The sequence below is a fragment of the Hakea prostrata genome, chromosome 8 (assembly GCF_041222555.1).
Source record: "Hakea prostrata isolate BN-2017 chromosome 8, UWA_Hpros_2, whole genome shotgun sequence".
Classification (NCBI taxonomy): Eukaryota; Viridiplantae; Streptophyta; class Magnoliopsida; order Proteales; family Proteaceae; genus Hakea; species Hakea prostrata.
This window is the reverse complement of record NC_142607.1, coordinates 36,709,242-36,730,788: the sequence shown is the minus strand read 5'-3', so window position 1 is coordinate 36,730,788 and position 21,547 is coordinate 36,709,242. Positions and strand designations below refer to the sequence as shown.

At 35.9% G+C, this 21,547-nt stretch overlaps 1 protein-coding gene and 1 pseudogene across 1 annotated transcript; both read right to left on the bottom strand.

Moving 5' to 3' along the window:
• Positions 1-417: 417 nt before the first annotated feature.
• Positions 418-1,588, bottom strand: LOC149007702 (amino acid transporter AVT1I pseudogene; annotated as a pseudogene).
• A 5,178-nt stretch (positions 1,589-6,766) lies between these two features.
• On the bottom strand, positions 6,767-21,025 carry LEW3 (UDP-Glycosyltransferase superfamily protein). The gene is made up of 7 exons (XM_089165360.1): positions 20,492-21,025; positions 17,690-17,976; positions 17,173-17,359; positions 9,113-9,181; positions 8,477-8,670; positions 7,433-7,542; positions 6,767-7,295 (listed from the first exon to the last, which is right to left on the bottom strand). Exons 1-7 carry the CDS (start codon positions 20,813-20,815, stop codon positions 7,051-7,053), a joined length of 1,416 nt encoding a protein of 471 aa, XP_089021486.1. The 5' UTR covers positions 20,816-21,025; the 3' UTR covers positions 6,767-7,050.
• Positions 21,026-21,547: the final 522 nt, after the last annotated feature.

Below are 21,547 nucleotides of genomic sequence, written 5' to 3'. Positions count from 1 at the left end.
CACTTATAAGGTATCTTGAATTCGTGAAGAATGAATTTGTTGGTTAACCACTTTTATAGTCTTAGCAATGATTCACGTGCATATGCATGTGTGATATGTTCTTGAATATAAATTTTTACTTTTGTGTAATATAATAAATAAAATACTCAAAGATCAAAATTATTAAAGGGAAGATAAACATACCTAGGTTGACCCATCAATATATAAATATTATATTAGGAGATAATTATTTACATGATCTTAATTTGTTGGAAAATATTTTACCTTTATATAAAAGATAAACAAGTAATTTGACACCAACAATAGCTATAAGAAGCTAAAGACTTTATTTTAGTGTTAAAACAAAGCACACTAGTTTGGGTTGAAATGTTCTTATAGGTTTTCATGTAGTAGTCTTTCTTGTAGAGATATAAATGCTTAAGAATTAAGACACCAATCATGTTCACCAATATTTACCAATTTTACGCTGAATCTCCTGTAAGTCTTAAAAATTATGAGGTAGTAGATGTACGTACAACAACATTGAGCAAAACACATATAAGAGCGCATTAATCAATGCCATTAGGTATGCGAAGAACGTAACACTTAGAGCTAGAGTGACATTACTGGCTAGTATTACTATTCTAATAAATATGCTCATTGGCCTATTTGTTTGGAATGGAAACTAATCTTCAATGGCTAAAGCAATGGGTTGTATTATAATAACATACTTGGTTAATGGAGTGACTAGTGTTGTGCATATAGCAATCAACGTGCTAGGTTTTTCAATAGGTAGATTTAGTATGACCTAAGACTTGATATCTTTACCCTATATCAAAAAACCCAAAACCACCTTGATATGTAATTGATGGTGGAAAGCACAAAGCAAATCACCAATACTTGTAAGGAGAAACTACGGATGATTTCGTGTCTGAGAAATATGGACTTTAGGATTAATTGGAAAGAGAAAATATAAAGAAATGGGTGCTAGCATTCTTACCTTAGGGAACTACTTTTTATCTTTAATGGAATTGCACAAAGTTGGAAATATGACTTGATCGCACAAACAGAAGACATATAAGGTTATTACAGTTGGAAATCCAACCCAGTTCAAAAGCTTTCCTATTTTTATGAAATCATACACCATCTACAGCACTACCCCAAGCAACACAAAGCACAACAATAGTGGAAGTCAAGATCCCACCAACAGAGACATAGGCAATGATACCCAAGTTCCTTAACCTTGTGGTGGGAAAGATTACAAGAACAACAATTAAAACAAACGCCGAAACTCTTGCTGGAGAATAATTTATTTAAATAATCACCTTCTAAATTAAGAATTCGATTGCTATAAGATAAATTTTCATATACATGGAGAACACTATTAATATTCTTCCTTTATACCCAAACCATAACTCACTGATGTCCGCATACGTTCTAACCCTTGGGTGTGCAGTCATACATCTTTTTAAGAGTGATGTCATGTCATTGCAAGTTATTGCTATCATGAGAAGGAAAATTAGACTCACTTGCCTTCAAAAAGTGCATGTGGGATTGATAGTATCCCCGCTTCTACAATTTTTTTTTTGAAAAAGTTCACTAGTAGCATTTTAACACAAGATATGCAATGATGACAAAAATTGCAGATTCATCTTTACTTGATTTTCACCTTATATTATGCTTAGTTTAACCTTCTTCCCTCCACTCTGTTCATCTTCTTCATTTCCTGTGTCATCATGCAATGTTGCTATATGCTATCATTATAACCTTATGTCTTTAATTAGGGTTTCTACATTTATGGTGGTTTATATTCCTTAAAGTTTCTTCCGTTATGTTGTAATCTTCTAGAGAAACAAATTAGGAACTAAACTTACCTTGAAAATATGAGAGGAAATAATAAAATTAATGAGAGAGAGAGAGAGAGTAACTGATTCATCATTCTATCTTTTTTTCTTTTTGTGATAGTGGTGAACGGGATGGGAATGTAGTGAGTGAAATCTTTATTGATTGAGGGTAAGCACTAGATTATAGTATCTCATCATATAATGGTAGATTTGAATCTTTATTGATTGAGGGTAAATGCTAGATTATAATATTTCATCATGCGTCTCATTTACATGAGTGAATGGATTGGGATGAGAATTAACTCGTGAATGGGATAAGAAAGGATAATGTTAGATTGAAAACTTTATTGATTGAGGGTGAGTGTTGAATTACAGTATATCATCATTTGTTTAATTTACATGAGTGTATGGGATGAAAATTTACACTTTTGGATTGATTTTTTGTACTACTTTTAATGAATATGATTAGGTAAGTGCTTTTTAAACAAGTGAAATGTAATCATCCTCGCTCTATTCATGCTTTTATATTAATAGTATGATTTTGAAGTTTTTTTCTTTTTCTAATGAACTCATAACATAGACACGTTTTAAGTTGTCATATGTTGAAGTTAAGCTTATAATGACACTATACTAGTCAAACTTTGTTTATATTTTATGTTTTAATACTCAATATTTTGTTTAGTATATATGTGAATATTATCTTTTGCGTGAGTATTGTACTTTTATCGCTTTAAATTTAAGAGGTTGAATTTATGTGTTCAATATGAGATTTTTATATGTTTAATTGTTATTGATAGTGACGATGAAGTATTGCGAATGACCGCATTATTGCTACTTATTATTAGTTGTGGAACATCACCATTTGAAACATAAAGAGAGCCCATGATGATATTGATGATGAAAATAATAGTGAAAGTGATCATGAGATTAGTTCCCAATTTACAAAACAACCTATGCACACACAACAAATCACAAGTCATACTTGAATATCTAAAATGACGAGTTCAAATACACATCCTAGAAGGTTTCAAAAACTATTTCGTATATTTAGAACACATTTCACTATGTTGGTAAATGTATTAAAAGAGAAGAGTTTGATGGCAGATATAAAGAATACCACAATAAATGAATAGGTGGTAATGAGAGTGTTTATTATGACCTAAAATGTCATAAATGAACCTAGACAAAAAAGTTTGTGTTTAAGTGAAACTAAGTCATCATTTTCATAATGTATTAAATATACTACGAACAATTTTCAGGGAGATGATAAAATCTCCATCATTTAAAGAAAATCACCATACATCAAGTCCAATTGAAATCACTATTTAATCTTTGTGAATTGCCTTGTAACAATAGATTCAACACACATAACTATATCTATTCCAGTTTCAAAATAAATGCAGTATAAGTTTGGTAGAAAAAATCAAAGTTCCTCAAAATGTATGTGTTGCTTGTTCTTTTGATCTGTGATTCACTTATGCGCACTCCTCGTCTGAATTTCCCACATCCACCAATAGATAACATTTCATAATTTTTTATTATGTAGTTATTAAGAATTTGTTAACTCTTGTCTGATTAGTTGACATTTTATTAATTGATTTTCTGATAAAAAATCTGGATATATAAATGCATTTAGTTATATGCCTTCTTTGAAGAATGTACAATTGTTGATTCTAGATGTAAAAATGCACTTGGTTATTTGGCTTCTTTATAGAATATACAATTGTTGATTTTAGATGTAGAAATACAATGCACAATATCATTAACAATATTTTATAAGTGTCGACAACCTCGAGGACAAGATGAATTATTTAGGGCCTGTTTGGTTACATGACTCTGAAGATTTCAAATATCTAGAGATTTCAAATCTATAGACTTCAAATCTATGGAGTCATAATTTATAAAATTAAGTGTTTCGTTGTTGAATGAAATCTGTGGATTCATCCTAAAAAACTATTTGATCGACGTTGATTTATGTGAATGTGCAAATGTATAGGTTTTTTGAAATCTCTGGATTTCACCCCTTACCCATAAATCTATAGATTCACGTTTTTAGTGCAAAAAGGTGAATCCATAGAATTCATGAATCTAGAGATTTTTACAACCAAACGGGTATAATTCTCAGATTCATGAATCCAAAGATTTGAAATCTCTAGATTTATGTAACCAAACAGGCCCTAAGTTAGTTTATCTATTTTCCTAATTTTTCTTTTCCTACATGTGAAATATCACTTTTTGCTCCCCTCACCCCCCCCCCCAAATATTGGAAAATAAAAATTTAAAGGTAAAGATGATTTACTTATAAGGGTAAAAATGTCATTATTAATGATTATCTATATTTTTAATATGTGATGACCATGTCTAAACATGATAATATAATTCAAAGGTAGGATCTTTAGTGGGTCCCACATGAATCCATACAACGTGTGGTGAAAAATCATTAGTGCTAGATGATCCAGACTCTCATGATCCCCCCCCCCCCAATGTTGAATTTTGGCTCCGCCCCTGTTTACGCATTCTTCATTGAGAACTGTTATGGAAAGATCGTTTGAGGTCATGAAGAAACGCTTCCCTATTTTAAAGACAATACCACCATATAAGTTCAAAACCCATGTTTTGATAGTTATTGCTTATGATATTCTACATAACTTTATTAGAAATCAAGTGACTTTAGATTGACTTTTTGAATAAGTTGAGAAGGGAGAGCTTTGTGATGAATTTAAAAACAATGATAGTGATGATGATGTCTTAAACATTATCATGTGATAGGCCACATAGATCAATTAGATGAAAAACATATCAAAAGAAAATTACAAAACAAATCATAGAAGCCTATTAAGATAAATGATGAACATGTGACCATGGAACAAAGTTTCGGAAATTTCGCTGGGTGGTGCTTAACTGGCGAAATATCGCCGAGTTCACCGATATATCGGCGATATTTCGACCCCCATATAGAAATTTTCGCCCCTAATTTTTTTGAGTATTTTTACTCAATAATTTTGGTAAATTTGATGCCTATCCTAATCTGATGCAAATATGTGGTAAATTTGAATTATTTCCTAAAAATTATTCCATTTAAATTCTTTTACGTAGTCACATTTAATATGTTACCTTATGAGGCCTACATCATTAGGACATAATTGGAACGATTATCAAATCAAAATCACTCTGAAGATTCTTTTATAAGATTCATTAATAATTTAAATTATTTCCATAAATTATTTCATGTATACACTCTTCCCTAATCACATTTGGCATGTTGACTTTGATAATTTAAATTATTTCTTAATAAATATTTCCATTTAAATCTCCTGCCTAGCCACATTTAACGTTTTACCTTCTAAGGCCTAAATCATTTGGATATAGTCGGAATGATTAACCGACGATTCTATTACAAAATCTCTCCATAATTTAAATTGTTTCCATAAATTATTTCATGTATATACTCTTCCCTAACCACATTTGGCATGTTGACTTTTGAGAACTAGATCACTAAAATATAGTTGGTAAGATTGCCCATTAATCTTGAAGATTTTGCTATAAAAAGTTTTCCTATTTATAAGTTATTCTATGTAGATTCTCCTCCCAATTACATTTAGCACATTAACTTTTGAGTCTTGAATCATTGTGATAGAATCGCGAGAGAAATCGCCTAAAAAGTGCAAGAAATAGTATAAAAATCACACAAAAAAAACTAAAAAAATGGATTTTTTTTCGAAATATCGCGATATCTCGCCAGATATCGCCGATTTGTAAATATCGTTTCGCCCCCTCGTTTCATTTCGCCAGGGGGCGAAACCGCTGAAATAACTTTCCATGCATGTGACATTATTTTCTTTCAACGCTCATATTAGGGGTGTCAACGGTTCGGGTTGGGCCGGTTCCGGGCCGGGCCTAACGGTTTCGGGCTGAAAAACACTCAGCCCAAACACGGCCCATTAAGAAAATAACGAGTTTCGGGCCGGTGCGGTTTGGGTTCGGGCTAACTAACAGTTTGGGCTAACGGTTTAGAATTGATTTACTAACGGTTTGGGTTCGGGTTTACTAACAGTGTGTTTTGAGTACCTTGTTGAAATGTGAAATTTATCAATATTATGTGAACACATTTAAATATTAAGTTATCTCCAAGTCTTTTGTGTTGGGTGTTCAAAACCAAAAACTTTTTTTTTACAAAGAAATGAAACTTATAGAACTAATATACAAAAAAAAGTTGGCATCTTGATGAATTTAGTGGGTTGTCTCTGCTTATTTTCCTCTCCCTTCTTGACACTTGTAAAAATGGATCAAAATAAAGCATTAAAAGATTTTTAAATGATAATACACTTGCTAAATATTTACTAAGCCCATCTTCCAAATGGCGAAGGCTTTGACAAGCTTGTTGTTTGCACATTCCAAAGTAAAACAATTAAGGAAAATAAATGGATATTTGGGGGTTTTTCTTGTTTTTTACATTTAAATTTAAGTTATTTTATTTCCTTATATCGGGTTTAATGGGCTGGTTCGGGTTTGGGCTGGTTTCGAGCCAAACGGGCCACACATGGGTTGGCCCAGGCCAGCCCGAACCATTGCGGGCTGAGGTTGTTCAGCCCAAACACAGCCCATTAAGCTTCGGTTCGGGTAGGTTCGGTTCGGGTTAGGTTTTGACACCCCTAGCTCATATTTTATTCAAAAATCATCCACCTAATATTTTGTTTGATGTATTTTTTAATTAATTAATTATTAATAATTTGATTAATAGGGCCTTTTTTGTATCAACTTTCATTATCATTTTCTAACAAAATTTTCTTTTACATACCAAATCTATTTTTCATTCCATAATTTATTTTGGACAAAAGTCGCAAATCATTTTCATTTTTGCCCCAAATGGATTATTATATTAATTTTCTTTTAAAAATACGCAAAATAGAGAATGATAATTGATATAAAAAAAGGCCCTAAAGTATGGCATGGTCATCTGCTCTCTAGCTTTTGAGGAGTGTCAAGAGCTAATGTAATGTGTATTTTGGATGCTAGCATACAAAACGAGTTTTACGCAAACATGAGTTCAATTCATTCAAAAACTGAACCTCATCAGGAATGTCAATGCCTCTTTTTCAGTCTTAAGTTAACCCTGAACAAAATTTTCAAGAACTATACAAAAAAAGTGAGGGGCTGGGATCAACTAACCAAATCATACTCTGCCCAGTGTTATTCATTGAAGATTGGTATACAGCAATATCTACTACTATCTTAATGTTTGTGAGAAAGTTGGATGGATGGCCGCCTTGAAATCTTCATAAAACCTTTTCTCTGAATACTTGGCTGCACGCTTCCTTGTGGCAGCTGCCATCTCAAGTCTTTCAGCTTCCGGCATCTGCAGAAGGCTGATTATGGCATCTGCATACTCTTCCACACTAAGGGCAAGAAATCCAGTCTGTTTCCCATCTTCTTCTAAAACAATGTCCATCTTTGGCCCTGCTGAATTATGAGCTGCATAGGGTGGGGAAAATTGATATAACATTGTTGATGCAGAAAATGATTCTTAAGTCTAGAGAAAGGTAAAACAAGAAAAGAGTGATGCAGAAAGCTGATTAATAGAAGAATCCACCTAACATTCAGTCACTCACCAATTGGGATTGCACCTGCAGCCATGTATTCTACAACACAAATGCCAAAGTGCTCATCTGTCATAGAATGGATCCCAGCAATGGCACCTCCTAGAAGTCTTACCAAGTCCCTGTTGATGCAAAAATTAAATAGGTCAGTATGGCTTCTGAATTGATAACAAATGGTAATGGTTGGCAAAGAATGCATGAAATAAGGTAATCAACAGAACAAGGAGAACTAAAAAGAGTAGTATTTCATTAATGTCAGCCTAAAAAAGAAAAAAGAGGATGTAATCAATAATAAAACAAACAAATATAAAGAATCTCTTTGTAGGGGTACATTATTGCGATTCCAGTGGACCATTCCCTGCTTATCAGAAATAGGGGATGCATGGCAATCTGCTCTTGCTCTTACTCTCATTGCTTTCAACTACTTTCTCTTCACTAGAAACTCCTCACTGTACTGCTTTTACCCTCAATGCTGCTCATGATGCTACCAATATTTACTTGGGGAAATTTTAAAGCCTACGAAAGCTCCATAGTTATAGTTTCAACTTTTCTTGCCCTTTCTCCAGATCTATCTGGAAAAAAGCCCTAACTTCCATTTGGTCCCATTCGAGGCAATCCTATGGATTTTTTTGAGATTGGTCTTGGATTTTGAGAAACTTTTCAGGTTCTTCCATTTGTGATCGGATTGATAATCTAGTGTACTGTGCCTTGATCCATCACCTATGATGGGAGCGCAATCTTCGGAGATGGACATCCAGATCCCGCTCTATAGACAGGATTTGGAATGCCATCTATTTTGATGTTTCTTCTAGATTGTTAGCTACTCCCCATTCCCTTGTTGATGATACCCTAAGGAACAGACTTATTGTTGTCTCCTGGGGTCTTAATTCTCCTTTTCGGCCTTCTGCTTAAAGGCCTTGTTCTCTTGTTTTCTTTCGTTTAATATATTTTTTATTCATCCAAAAAGGGCTTTCAACAATGAAGAGAACCAGCACCAACGATAGGGCCTCTCATGAAATGTTAAAAGAAGGCAGGAAGGAAGTATGGAAAACACACCTGTACATCACATTCTTGTGGAATTCCACATACTGCTCCACCTTCAATTCAACAGCTTTGTCTTTAAGTTTTTGCAGTCTTTCTTCATCCGCCTCATTCCTGCAGCTACCTACAAACTGGAGCTTTGGCATGTGCGAATCTGTATCTAGGTTTCTGATGGCAAGAGCGAATGCCTCAAGTTGCAGAGTATGAGCCTGGATTTTCAAAACCAAGTTCAATTGGATTAAAGAAAACTACACTTCAACAATTATCAAAACTACAAAAAAGGAGGTTGTCAAATGTCACAATTTGAATTGGACTCCAGATGCAGCTTGCCACATGGCAAAATTGACAGGTCCAGGAACATTACACAAATCTTACCGGTCAAGGCCGAGTTTAAAACAAGTACAGGAAGTGCCTAATGAAAGTGAGTTTAAAGTAACAAAGAATGTAAAATAGTGGAATGGCATTCTTGTGACTGTGTGAAACTTTTCACTCACTTTTTAACCACTTCCCATGCTGTGTTTTGGGCTGAAATTTGACCGGCAAGAAGTCGTATTTTACACCCACATTTGTTTGCCATCTGGTGAGCAAGTGAAAACTGGTGGATGAAAACAATGTACACAAACTCTTAAGACATTTAGCAATAATACCTACCTTCTCTGGACGAAATTGGGCTACAGAGATGATTTTTGGGATATCAACAGGCCTTTCCAGTGGAAGCACCTACATAAACCACAGCACATGAAAAGTATTCGACTCAGCCTTAATGTAAAAGAGGAAACGTAGAATGATTAGAGGATATAATGTAAGATATAGATAAATAGAGCAAATAGGTCACACAGCTGGACAGAGGCCAGTGACATAGCCATCTATAAAGTAGCAAAGCAACAAAAATCATCTGTGTTTTTGTATATCACCCAATGTGTTTGATACACAGCTTTGTTACAAGACCTGGAACAGAGACCAAGCTTATTCCGGGAAGTGCATCAACCTGCCGTGGGCCAGGCTCAGAACAAGATCTTGTTCTTTTGAGAACTGCACTTAAAGCTTAACTACCATGTTAACAATGATGGGAATTTTTTCATCTCTTGATGAAAAAGAGAACTCCATTCATCATCATTTTGTTAGAGATCTTAGTTCCAAAGGGTAATTTAGGCAAGTGCCTTCCATGTTGTGACTTGATGTAGTGTTTGATCTTTTACCTTCCGTCTCTATCTTACATTAGCATGGGGGCAATGTTCTGCCCTTGTGTCAGTAATCAATATGTGTGACTGTGGTAAAGAGAGGAACATGACACAACATCTCACCATTCTCTGTTCTTGTTTCTTCTCTTCTCGCTCTACAACCTTCATCCTCCATCGTCTTCTTTGTTCCTTACATTAGGTAACTTCCTACACATTCTGGAAGAGATGCAAATACTCAATTCCTAGGTTGTCAGTCTCTTCCCTTTCTCTTTTGCAAATATAATTGGTATTCATAACAATCATGTAGTTGGAGCTAATCGGATTCTTGGTTTCTGGGAATAGATATCTTCCTCCAAGGAAGATTTTATAAAGGCTTGGACGAAGGAGACCTGGGTCATTAATAGGCTTTTCCTTTCTTTCGTTGGACGCGGTTTAATCCAGCAGTTATGTGTGCCTGGAATTCTTGTACCTGGCTTGAACATTGACCAGCTTTTACTTTCATTGGTGGCAACCCTTGGTGGCAACCCAAATGACCCATTTCTTCATTCATTTATATTATCACGCCTAATCAGTCTCATTTGAGCTATAAAAGATGTTTAGGATTATTTGGGTTAGGAGTCTCTTCATTTATCATCTCCTAATGATGTTATCATCGTTTATTATTCAGGTTATAATAAAATGAAGTGCGTATATGTGTATGTGCTCTCTCTTCTCACCGCTCCCACTTCTTTTCATGTAAACTGTTTTTCGCCTATCTCATTTTTCCCCCTTCCCTTAATCCTCTGTCTCCTGTATTTTCTCCGATATTCCCATCTCTATCCAGGCCCCCACCACCAATTTGGCATCAGAGCCAATGGATTCAACTCCTTCAGTCCTTTCACACACAACACAACCCGTCCCAAATCAAAAAGAAAATCAACCTCTCATTCCCATCGCTAACTTATTTATGTTCTTCTGCTCAAAGAAGAAGAAGAAAAAAAAAAAGTCTGCCAAAGTCGAAGGAGCCAAATTGAAACCAAACTCTCTATTAGACTCTTCCATCCCCGTCGTTCCCCACCCCCTTCTCCTCCAAAAAAAATTAAATAAATACAATAAAACTACTGGAGCCAACCCCACTCCTTTTCTGCAGCAACATTTCCATCTCCGGAGTCACGCTGAAACCCAACCCTAGCCGATCGCCTCAATTCACACCGCCTGTATTTTTACACAAGTACTTCCTTGGCAGTACTGCTCTTGTTCCGCCAGCAACCAGTAAAAGAGATTAAAAGGAAGGAAGAAGAGAACAGAGACACAGTGCCAGCATGAGGGGGAAAACAAGCTACGTACCTGGTTGATGCCCCACCCTCGATTAGCAATAAAGTTTCTAGCATCGTCCGACTCCATCTCCTGACCTAATACCTCCGCCATTTTTCCCACAAGTTTCCCAGAAGTTTCAGAATCCTCTACAGTAAGTCGTCTGTCGGCAACTCGTTACCCCAACCCCTTCTGTTTTCCTTGTTATGATTGCTCAATACCTATGCCCTAGCATTAATTGACTCCACTTCCTCTTTTTCTTTTCTTCTTCTATTTCCTAGTAATTACTTATTACCATAATAACACTCCCCTCCTTTATTCCTTTTAAACTTCTATTACACAGTTCTTCCAAGTAAAGCCCTCCTCTCAAGGTTACTTTTTATGTTTCCTATTTTGTTTTTAGTTGCTATACTATCCCTGATTTCGCTCTTATCACCTCATCCTTTGAAGCATGACAAAACATGAAGAGCAATAGGCCAAAACAATGTTCACGTGAACGGTGTAACAGCCAGTACTTTTGCCTTGGTGGCACCCACATGCAAAGTTCGACTGCAGTTTAGTTACCAACCCTGCAGCCTTTGTAGTTTCTGTAATTATTAATTTCTAATTTGCACGGACTAGTTTTAAAAGTCAGTTTAGCTTCTAATTTAAGAAGTTCCTCTTATGAGCTCAACCAAGCAGATTCAATGCTAAAATGGCTTTACCATATGTATCCGAGACTGACATCAAGGATTTTTCCTTATGAGCTCGATTTAAGTCAGAATTTTGGCTTTAGACACAGCTGCAAAATGGCATCAACCAAATCAACCTTGTTCTTTATTTTTGTACTAATACTAAATACTAATCCATATGATATTAAAAATAACATAAATATATTAATTCCAAAAGGATAAAAAGTACAACCCCCAATTCAACAACACAAATTGGGGTTTTTGGCAACAGGTAAAATTTTCAACATTATGATCCCACGGTTTCCACTCAAAAAATCTCCATAAATCTTAATATGTAGAACAAAAATTGCTAAAAACCAAAAGTGCCATAAAATGTAATGATATCTAAAGGATATTTTTATAGAGAGCTTTGACAGCATTCATCCGCACAAAACGAGGTTTAACCAGAACATAACTCCAATGTAAATCAGATTTAAGCATCGGAAAGCTGGTTTTGTGCCCTAACTAATACAAAAAGCCTCTACAAAAATAAAATCATTTAATCAATCAAATTTCTTAGAGAACAAGAACATTTCTACAATTCAAGGGCATCTTATTTCCTATTTGGTAAGAACATATTTTTTTAAAAACAATATAAATCAAGAATAAAACCAGGAAAATCTGAAAACGACCAATTCCAAGAACATATAAACCAACAAATCTTTTGATTGTTCCAAACTTCCTATAGCTTGCTTATTTAGTTCTATCGTCCTTTATTTCTATGTTGACTTTTGATAACTTGATGTGGCTTAATATTAAATATGTGAGGTCTTCAGGCGGCTTAATGTTGATTTTTAATGACTTGATGTGGATTAATATTGTTTCTGAAGACTTGATCAGGTTTATTTTGGATGACTTGATGAGGCTTGGTTTTGATTTTAGAAAATATATAAGTTATCTAACTACTATAAAAAATATATATATATATCATAATGCGATTTAGACTAAACAAGTGCCTACCCAGGATCTCAAATGCCATGCATCTTCTATCACATAGGCAAACCAAAAGGGAAACCCAAGTTGCATAAGAGACTAGTTGTGAACCAATGACTTAGCTTAGGAAATCTAGAATTTTAAGAATTCCTAGCTGTTCAAGATTCCTGATTATTAGGAAGTCTAGCATAACTAATTTGAGTTTTTCTATTTCTATAAAAACAGCATAACAAATGACAACACTCTTGCCACTGCAGGGTCCAGGGAGAGTTATAATATAAGCACCCGTACCACTTTGCAGAGAGGCCGTTGTTTCCGAACTCGAATACATGACCGCTTGGACAACACGGAGCAACTTTACACTTGCACCAGGCCCACCCACTTTTTAACAATTTTTGACAACGGGGGTTGAACTGTTTGCTTGGTAATAGCCTATCAGGACTCTCTCTTTCCTTCTTTCTCCATACTTCAGTCCCATCGATTCATACATTTTTATCACATAATGTGTCCCTTGTTCAGCTCATTGACTCCTCCAGTCACTATTTATTTTTGAGTTCTCATTAGAACCCAATACATCATTAGATCTAAGGTCAGATCTACATAATCCAACCGTTCTTCTCAACATTTAATCTCTTGATTGATTGGGCCTATCAGACTAGTTTCCCAGTCTCAACTGGTGTCAGGCCAAAAATCCTATGTCAATTGATTTTGATTGTTTGAATCTTGAAATATGGCCTATCAGACTAGTTTCCCAGTCTCAACTGGTGTCAGGCCAAAAATCCTATGTCAATTGATTTTGATTGTTTGAATCTTGAAATATGGCCTATCAGACTAGTTTCCCAGTCTCAACTGGTGTCAGGCCAAAAATCCTATGTCAATTGATTTTGATTGTTTGAATCTTGAAATATTGTGGTTCAATGTCGTATTGAGAGAAAAAAATGAAGCAATTCATGAATAGACTTCATAACATGGATTAGAGAGGTTGCCAGTGATACTATACACCTCAGTGGCGAAGTGTTTCGGGCATTGACAGAAGATTCAGCAAAGGAATAAGATCGAAGGCAGCAGAGCTCAATGATCACCAATAGATGATAGCAATCGAAGAAATACAATTTGTAGCAATTTAGACAATTGATATTCCCCACCTTCCACAAATCTAGCATGTGAAGAAGATGATTGATGCTGATTTTTGTCATGAGAATCACTGTACCAACAAAACCAAGGATCATGGATGCCAATCCTGTCGTCTTGATTCTCCCATTTAATAAACTTGAGTACAATTTTCCCAACATCAGAATTTGATGTAGTTGCAAGTATTCAATGAAGCCAACTAGTCCTTGAAATACTTTATTTTGTCTCATGGTGGAATTCTCATTTCTACATGTCCTGGACTTACTTTTGTGTTTATTAATGTAATGGGGCCCATTTTATAAGCCCAAAATTAGGATCCAAAAGGTTTTAGGGATTAAGTAAAGAAATAAGGTTTGGTGGGCACATGCTGGTGGTGTGTGTTGGTTGAGAGACTAGCTGTTGAACAATTAACTACTGCCAAATAGAAGCCAATAACCAGGATCTGCCACACACACATAATCTCAGCTAGGTTGCAACAGGATTTCATGTTCACACTAGGGATGGGTTTGGTAGGACCAAGGGTTTGATGGTAGGATTTAGATTAGTTGATGTTGAGGAGTCCCCCAGTGAAGGTCGTGTTAAGTTTTGATGGAGGTAAGTACAACAGAGTGAACTCAGCAGCACTGCTTACAGTTAGGTTTGGGTTTTTGAAAAGAGGAAGATGATGGAAAGTAGTGCTTTGAATGGTCAATTTTGGGAACAGCTTGGATCAAGTCTCCTACAGAAGGAGAGTCTCAATCCATATAGGGAGGGATTGGCTGTTTTGGTCTATGATGAATTTAAGTCTTGGGAATGTGATTCAAAGATGGAGGAGATGTTAAGCTTCGTGGTTTAGAGGACAAGGATTAGGAGAAGAAGAGTTAGGGTTGTGATGAATCAAACTCATTGTTGTTGCAGAATTCATTAATCATTAACAGCAGATTGTTTGATTGAGAAAATTGGACAAAAAATGAATCTTTCACTAGGACATGAAAAAGCTTCAAACAAGAAACCAGGTCTTCACACCGCAAGGTGTAGATTGAATCAAACAACCATCCTGCCAGCCTAGATCAAACACAAGCAGAACATCTTCTTGGAGAAGAGAAAGTTGCAGAGCTGCAGCTTGAGAGTGTTTTTTCTTAAAGTTTTGTAACGTAAAAAGAAGCCCCAAATTTTCCTTCATCTGATGGGCATTAGCCTAGCTCCTGAAATATACTAGGAAAAGAAAAGCACAAACAGAACACTCTTCCCATGATAACCATGGGGAGGAGTGACGAATAAGTTGTAACACACTACAACATAAAAAAAGTTGTTGCAGACAACGTATAAGTCACAAAGACGTCTAGAACAATAACTATGGGATGATGGGATTAAAGGCTCAACATGCATATGACCAATCCTTCTGAATGGAGCAAGCCTATTTCAGTGCAGCGTCTGCAACATCAGGAAATCTTCGATTCTAAAGTTCTAGTTGTTCAAGAGTCCTAATTATTAGGAAATTTAGCATAGTGAGTCTATATGATTTTTGGGTAAAAGATTGAATAATGGCCTCTTTGTAGGGGCGGATGGTTGGTAGACCACAGTTGTAGCCTGGGGTAGGAAACCCCCCCCCCCCCAAGGGACTCTGCTTGTGCTGAAGTCTTTGGTAGCGGATTCGCCTAAATGGCCTCTCTGTCTTTCTGTGGCTGGAGATTTTTCTCTTTCTCTTTCTCCTCTCCCTCCACCCCCAGATATCCTCTCTCCTTCCCTCTTTTCTCCCTTATATTTCTTCCCATTGATATCCATTTTTTATCTCACGCATTTTCTCTGTTTGTTTGTCCCATCGGCTCCTGAAGCATTTAGATTTTGATTTCCTTATTAGAAATTTATCTCTGTTATCTTCCACAATCAAATCTGGATTTTTCTTTTCCAATTATGTTTAACTGAGATTGAATATCAAATCTTCCCAACATAATTCAACAGATCTCTCAGCTATCAATTTCTTAATTGGAGACAGATCTCTCAGCTATCAATTTCTTAATTGGAGACATTAGATTTGTTGTTTAACCTCAGCTAACATCAGGTGGCATTATAGTACAATAGCTTGCTCAAAAGAAAAACGATTATAGAATAATCATAGCAATTGGAGAAAAAGAAAATCAATTTAGAAATAAAAATCTTTCCATAATTACAAAGACCTATCCTTAAATAGCAAGAGAGAATAATGTTTCTTCTCCTTTGTCGCAACTTTAGTAGAACCGTGAACAGGAACACACATTGCAAACATTAGAATGGAGAGAAAATCTCACCAGAAACAGTATATTTAGATAAATTCACAAGTCTTTCACAATATGGATGAGTAATCAAGTGCACTATCAGATGCTCCATATTGTTCAAAAGCTATCCTAAAATTCATGCATCAATTATATCCCAAGATGGATCACCATCCAGCAGAGACTGTGACAGGCGTTTTAATTGTCCTTGACCAGTCAAAACCAAAGTGACAATGTGTTTCCAATCTTGAAAATTAATAGAATCTTTTAACTTCTTTTCAACAAGACCATGGTAACAAGAGGATATTACCTTGGTACTATACTTTCTCTTCACCCATCTCAGCAGATTCAGTCTTGGTCATAAAAAAGTTCAGAAATAAATTCAACCCAGAAAAATTGCAAAATGGTGGTTTTCACCAGTGCAGGGAAAAAAATCCACGAATAATTTCAGAAACAAAATCTCTCTAGAAAATGCAGAATAAAAAACTAACTAAAGAACTTCAAGGAAAAAGGTCCAGAGAAGACCCAGAAAGAAAAGCCACACCTCATGATCTCAAACAGCCAAGACAATGTTTATCCAGAAAACCAATCCAAACTTAATCAATATAAAGGTCTTCAAACATAAATGACTGTGCTTTCCAGAGAGAAGACTAGTTCTCAATCTGAAACATTAACTAGTATCCAGGAAGTCCCAAAGACAGCATTGGGTGCTGCAACCTTCAAACAAAATCGAACAGAAGCATCAAACCACTATGGATTATTCACCAGTAATGAGATGAAGAACCAATAGTGAAAAAGGAGAATAAGAGGTAGAGCCTTGTAGCAGTCCTTGATGATCTAACTCTGGTACTACGTAAATAAATATGAAAAGACGAAGAGAGCAACAGAGGCTGCAACTCTGGGAGTTCAACCATAGGTTAGAACACCCTAATCTATTTAATATAAATAGGTTCAACAAAGGAACATAAAAAGGGAAAATGAAAAAAAGGCCCCCAACCAAGGAATGTCAATATCTGAGCCTGCTGCCAATTCACTGATGTCTAGATTCAATCTAACAACCAATAAGAAAAATAAAAATTCCTTCTTTCAGAATAATTGTTTTTAGAACAACTTCAATGGATAGAAAAATATATTGAACTTGGAAATTTTCCAATTGATGCATTATTACCAGAATCAAATAAGGTAACAGGGATCATGGCATTTTCTTAACATAAGAAAGTAACTAAACAAACCTGAAGACCTGAAGTATCACATGGGGGGTAGACTCTCTTAATACGGTTTGAGATTTTCCACAGTTTCTCTATATGTGACAGTGTCCATGACGAGTTGACCATTGCAAGGTGTGCATGTGAACCCACAATTCCATACATGCAGCTGAAGAATGTGTAATAGATGACCTTGCATCGAGAAAGCCAAATGCTGTTACAAGATAAGGAATCCTTAGAAGCAACGTCAGAATGAAAACGACGTAGCAAAGTAAAAATGTACCCACAACTTGTCACCAGCAGCAAAGAGCATGACTAACCATAAAGATAATACTAAATTATTGCAGAGACAAAAAAAACTCTCTTTAAATTTCAAATTTGTACCAATTTTGCCCACAATAGCTAGAATGCTAAAAATTGAATTAAGTCAATAACTGGACAGAATGTTGGAACCAAATACATATAAGCCAAACCCATTTCATCCCCTTGACTTAGAAATTCCCAGAAATAAAACAAAATAAAATAAATTGTGGAGCAGCAATACCTCTGTGCAATCAAAGAATTGTTATTATACATCGAATTCCGTTGCTGTACACGAGAAACCATGTCTGAACTGATTGTAGGGTAATGTGTATAGCTAACAACTTTGCACCCAAACATCCGGGCAAGTGGATATGTAAATGCATATCCACTAGTATCCAGATAAAACCAAGGTGTAAATTTATTCAGTGCCTCCCATGCTAGATAAACTGAACCAAGACTTTGCCCAATCATGGTGAAATGTGGGTAGGTACCCTCCTCAATCCACTTCCTCTTATGCAAATGCACCACCTGACCATCAGCAATTGCATACAGATACAGTGAGATGGTAAAAGACCAAAAGAAGCAAACAGATAGAATCAATCACATTTGCACTAAGCAGTAAAAACAAATAGTCCAATTGATGGATGAATGTAGAAACCCTAATTAAAAAACAGAAAAGTCCTTCAACCATGCCCAATGCTCCTCACTGCGTGGGGTTGGTTCCCAGCACAAGCAACGACGAAAAACTATTCCTTACAAGTTACAACCCACTTGACCACCATGGATGTGCTTGGTTGCAGGTCAAACTCTCTGGACATGCTCTCCATGTCAGAATCAATTCATATGTTGATTTGTGGTTCAATCCAACTCTTGTCAGATTGATACTTCCTCAATTTTTTGTTTTTAATATTTTATTTCTGAATGTTACTAATGTTGGAGCAAGAAGGGTAGCTTCCATTACATGGTTGATACAGTTTGGATGTCTAAAACCACCCACTGGAGTAGGGAATTCCTACACTATCAATAGTAAAGGTGTAGGATTCCCTCTACATCAGCAACTAAATCACGGGAGTAGTTAAGGAGAATTTAAATTTTTATTTATTTATTCGAGTCTTAGTTTGAGTTCTAATCCTACTGAGGATTTAACAGTGAATCCTACTAGGGAATCTTTATACAAAGTTGAGTCCTAGTTCTATTTTGAATCATAATTTAGACTCTAGCTTCTTCTATGGAATCCTGGTCTTGTTGAGACTCCTAATTAGACTTTGAGTTTCTATTTCTTTTCTGTTCAGCCACTAGGCTAGATATTTATCTAACAGCTCTTGAGAGTCACCTATGATTAAATGAATACAGAATTGCACTTAATGGAATTGTGAACGGGACTTTAAGATTTCCATTATCTATCCCAACATCATACTCCGATACTCGATCACCCCAATCTCCTATTCTTCTCTTTCTTCTGCTGGTTCTTTAAGGTGATTCTCTGCAACTTCAAGAGGTCTTTCACATCAGACTTGGTTTGTTTTCTATCAGCCACTCAAAATGGTTTCGCAATCCATGTCGTGGAAGAATCAGATTACATATTTGATTGGAATTTGAGTTCTAGCATTGAATATTCAAGTTGTTTGATCTCCAAGCTTCTGTTACTCCTACTTCATTTAACTTCAAGTAATATATTCTTATTTTGAGAACAGCCAGCAACATTCATCTCCTCTTCTCATTATTAGGATCTACCTAAAGTCATGAACATAAGTAGGCTTGTTCCAATAATTTCTCTTTATCTATCATCCTCTCTCCCCAACCATGAAAAAACTTGATTTGCATAAGAAAACTGAGAAAAGTTGAACATATATGAAACACCTCACAACTATCCAGAAGCTTCATGATAACATTTACTTTACTTTCTCAATCTCTGAAATCAAATAGAGGATGATGCACTTATATCTCATGTTGGCTATTTAAATCTGATTTGAATCCCAACTGTTTTTAGCTCTCTGTTGATTAGAAAACCTAGCTTTAGGGGATATACATGCTGGCTTATCAGTTTGCCTGCATCATCACAGCTGCCATTCTTTTAGTACGAATAGAAAATGCTATATATAGATGAGGAAAGGAAGGATCTCAGCCCCCTTGGAGGCTGCACTGTGTATAGAGAGAGAGGAGTGGGAAGTCTGCTATTTCTGTGTTATTTAATGCATAGTGAAGGCTGCTATAAACATAATATCCAACACTTTGAACACTAATTCTTCCTAGGTTTTGCAAACTTTTGGGGAAATATTTGCCTCAACAGACTGCCTAACCATCAAATCCCATCCCTTTAACCCCAAATATGTATCACCTTTTTAACAATCTATCAGCCCAACATATCATAATCTTCACTTCTTTCTCAAATATTACTCCCCTTTGCTGAACTGTCAAGCCGACCAAAGAGGAGTGGGAAAGGGGGAAGAGAAAAGGAAATTCAGTAGAAAAATATATTTCTGGCTTTCTTTTGCCAATTCAATCTTTTGGGTTTAGTTGTCTGTTATTTTCTCGAAGATGAATTTTCATGATATAAGCCTAACTTGAGTTGAATCCCAGTTCCATATTTCCATGTACAGTAGTCTTTTTTTTGGGGGTAAAATGTACAGTAGTCATTTATAACTATAGTTTTCTGCAGATTTACCAAAGAGATCGAATAAAAAGAGAATTGTGAACCAGAAATATTCTCAGGTTTTCTCCTCCATCCTCCCGAATGAATAGTGTCATTTCCTCCTTCCTTAATTTTGTTCAGAAAATAATAATGCCAATTTTACGCAAAGTTGCTTGCTAAATTATCAGGAACCTACTAATCTTCACTTCTTAAAACCCAATTGACAGAGAATGTGAACTATTAATGACCCACCATAACAATAGACCAAATCAAACCTAGCCGGATTGTCATCTGAGTAAACATGAACATAAATAAAACTAGATATTCTGATTATTTAAGGGGAAAATCAGTTTCACAGAATGCGAATAAGAAAGTGAAACGAAAGACATCCATAATTTTTGCCAGAGCTACCTGAGGAGGGAAAAGAAGCTTAACCCCAAATCGATCGGTGGCTCGGTCCATCAAGCTTTGTGGAGAAGCATCGAAATCTCCAGTATAGATAACACAATCAAGACTAGGATACTCCTCTTGGATTGCTTTAACTGCACACCATAGAACCCGCTCTCCACCTCCACCATCATTTGTGTATGGGTGGAAAAAACCCACGGCTCTTTTCCTGTTTTTCCTTCCACTTAACATGAAAGGCAAAAGAAATCCCAGAGCAAGGGCATAAAACATTAGCCAACACAACACAGAAACCCCGAAAGCCATTAACCTGCTCAAGTGATTCTCCATCGATTACAAAAGAGCGTCAGAAAATCTTCAAACAGGAAGAAATAGGAAGTTCTTTTTGGTTTCTCTTTCGTTTTTCTAATTAGTTTGCTTCCAGATTTGCTCACTTAGAACTCGAATGGTGGGAATATGCTTTTTTTTCAGGTCCATACAGGGAGATGCATTTGAAGCCTGAAATTTCCACCGAAAATACGTTTGAAGCCTGAAGCACGACTACTGTTGAAGAATTTTTTCAAAAAACAGGGGGTTCTTCGATCTGGATCCTTGAATTTTATCGAAATGCAAATCTGAATCCTCAAGTTTTTGAAATTACCACTGCAACCCTTGAGATTACAAAAAGTTCCATATGCTGTCTTTGGTAGATAACGGTCACTGTTGGTAAGGGTAGGGCTTATTGCAAGGGAATGTGGGTTGGAATGTCAACGGTCGGAAATAGGCCATGGTTAGTGAAGTTTGGTATGGTCATTAGAATAGGAGTCTTACCATATAAAAATTATAAATGTATTAGTGATGGCAATGAAAGGAATGATGAATATTCTTCCCCATTTCTCTACTCTCCTCTTTGCATTTCTTCTTCCCCCATCTTCTAATTTGTTGTTCTTCCCCTCTTATATTCCTCTCCTATAAGCTTCAAGATATGAGTTTGTATTGGTCACACCACCAACCCAATAAGTCTTGGTCTCAAAGCTCTTTCTCTTGGGCAGATAGAACGGTTCCTAAGCTCTGTCAGCCAGG

What these genes read in the sequence shown, in the direction of transcription:
- LEW3 (XM_089165360.1), bottom strand. Translation starts at nt 20,815, where the DNA reads ATGGAGAATCACTTGAGCAGGTTAATGGCTTTCGGGGTTTCTGTGTTG. An exon ending in AGCTTCTTTTCCCTCCTCAG is followed by an intron (nt 17,977 to 20,491) that starts GTAGCTCTGGCA and finishes GCTGATGGTCAG; the next exon opens with GTGGTGCATTTGCATAAGAG. An exon ending in GTGATACTTCAGGTCTTCAG is followed by an intron (nt 9,182 to 17,172) that starts GTTTGTTTAGTT and finishes TGGTTTATGTAG; the next exon opens with GTGCTTCCACTGGAAAGGCC.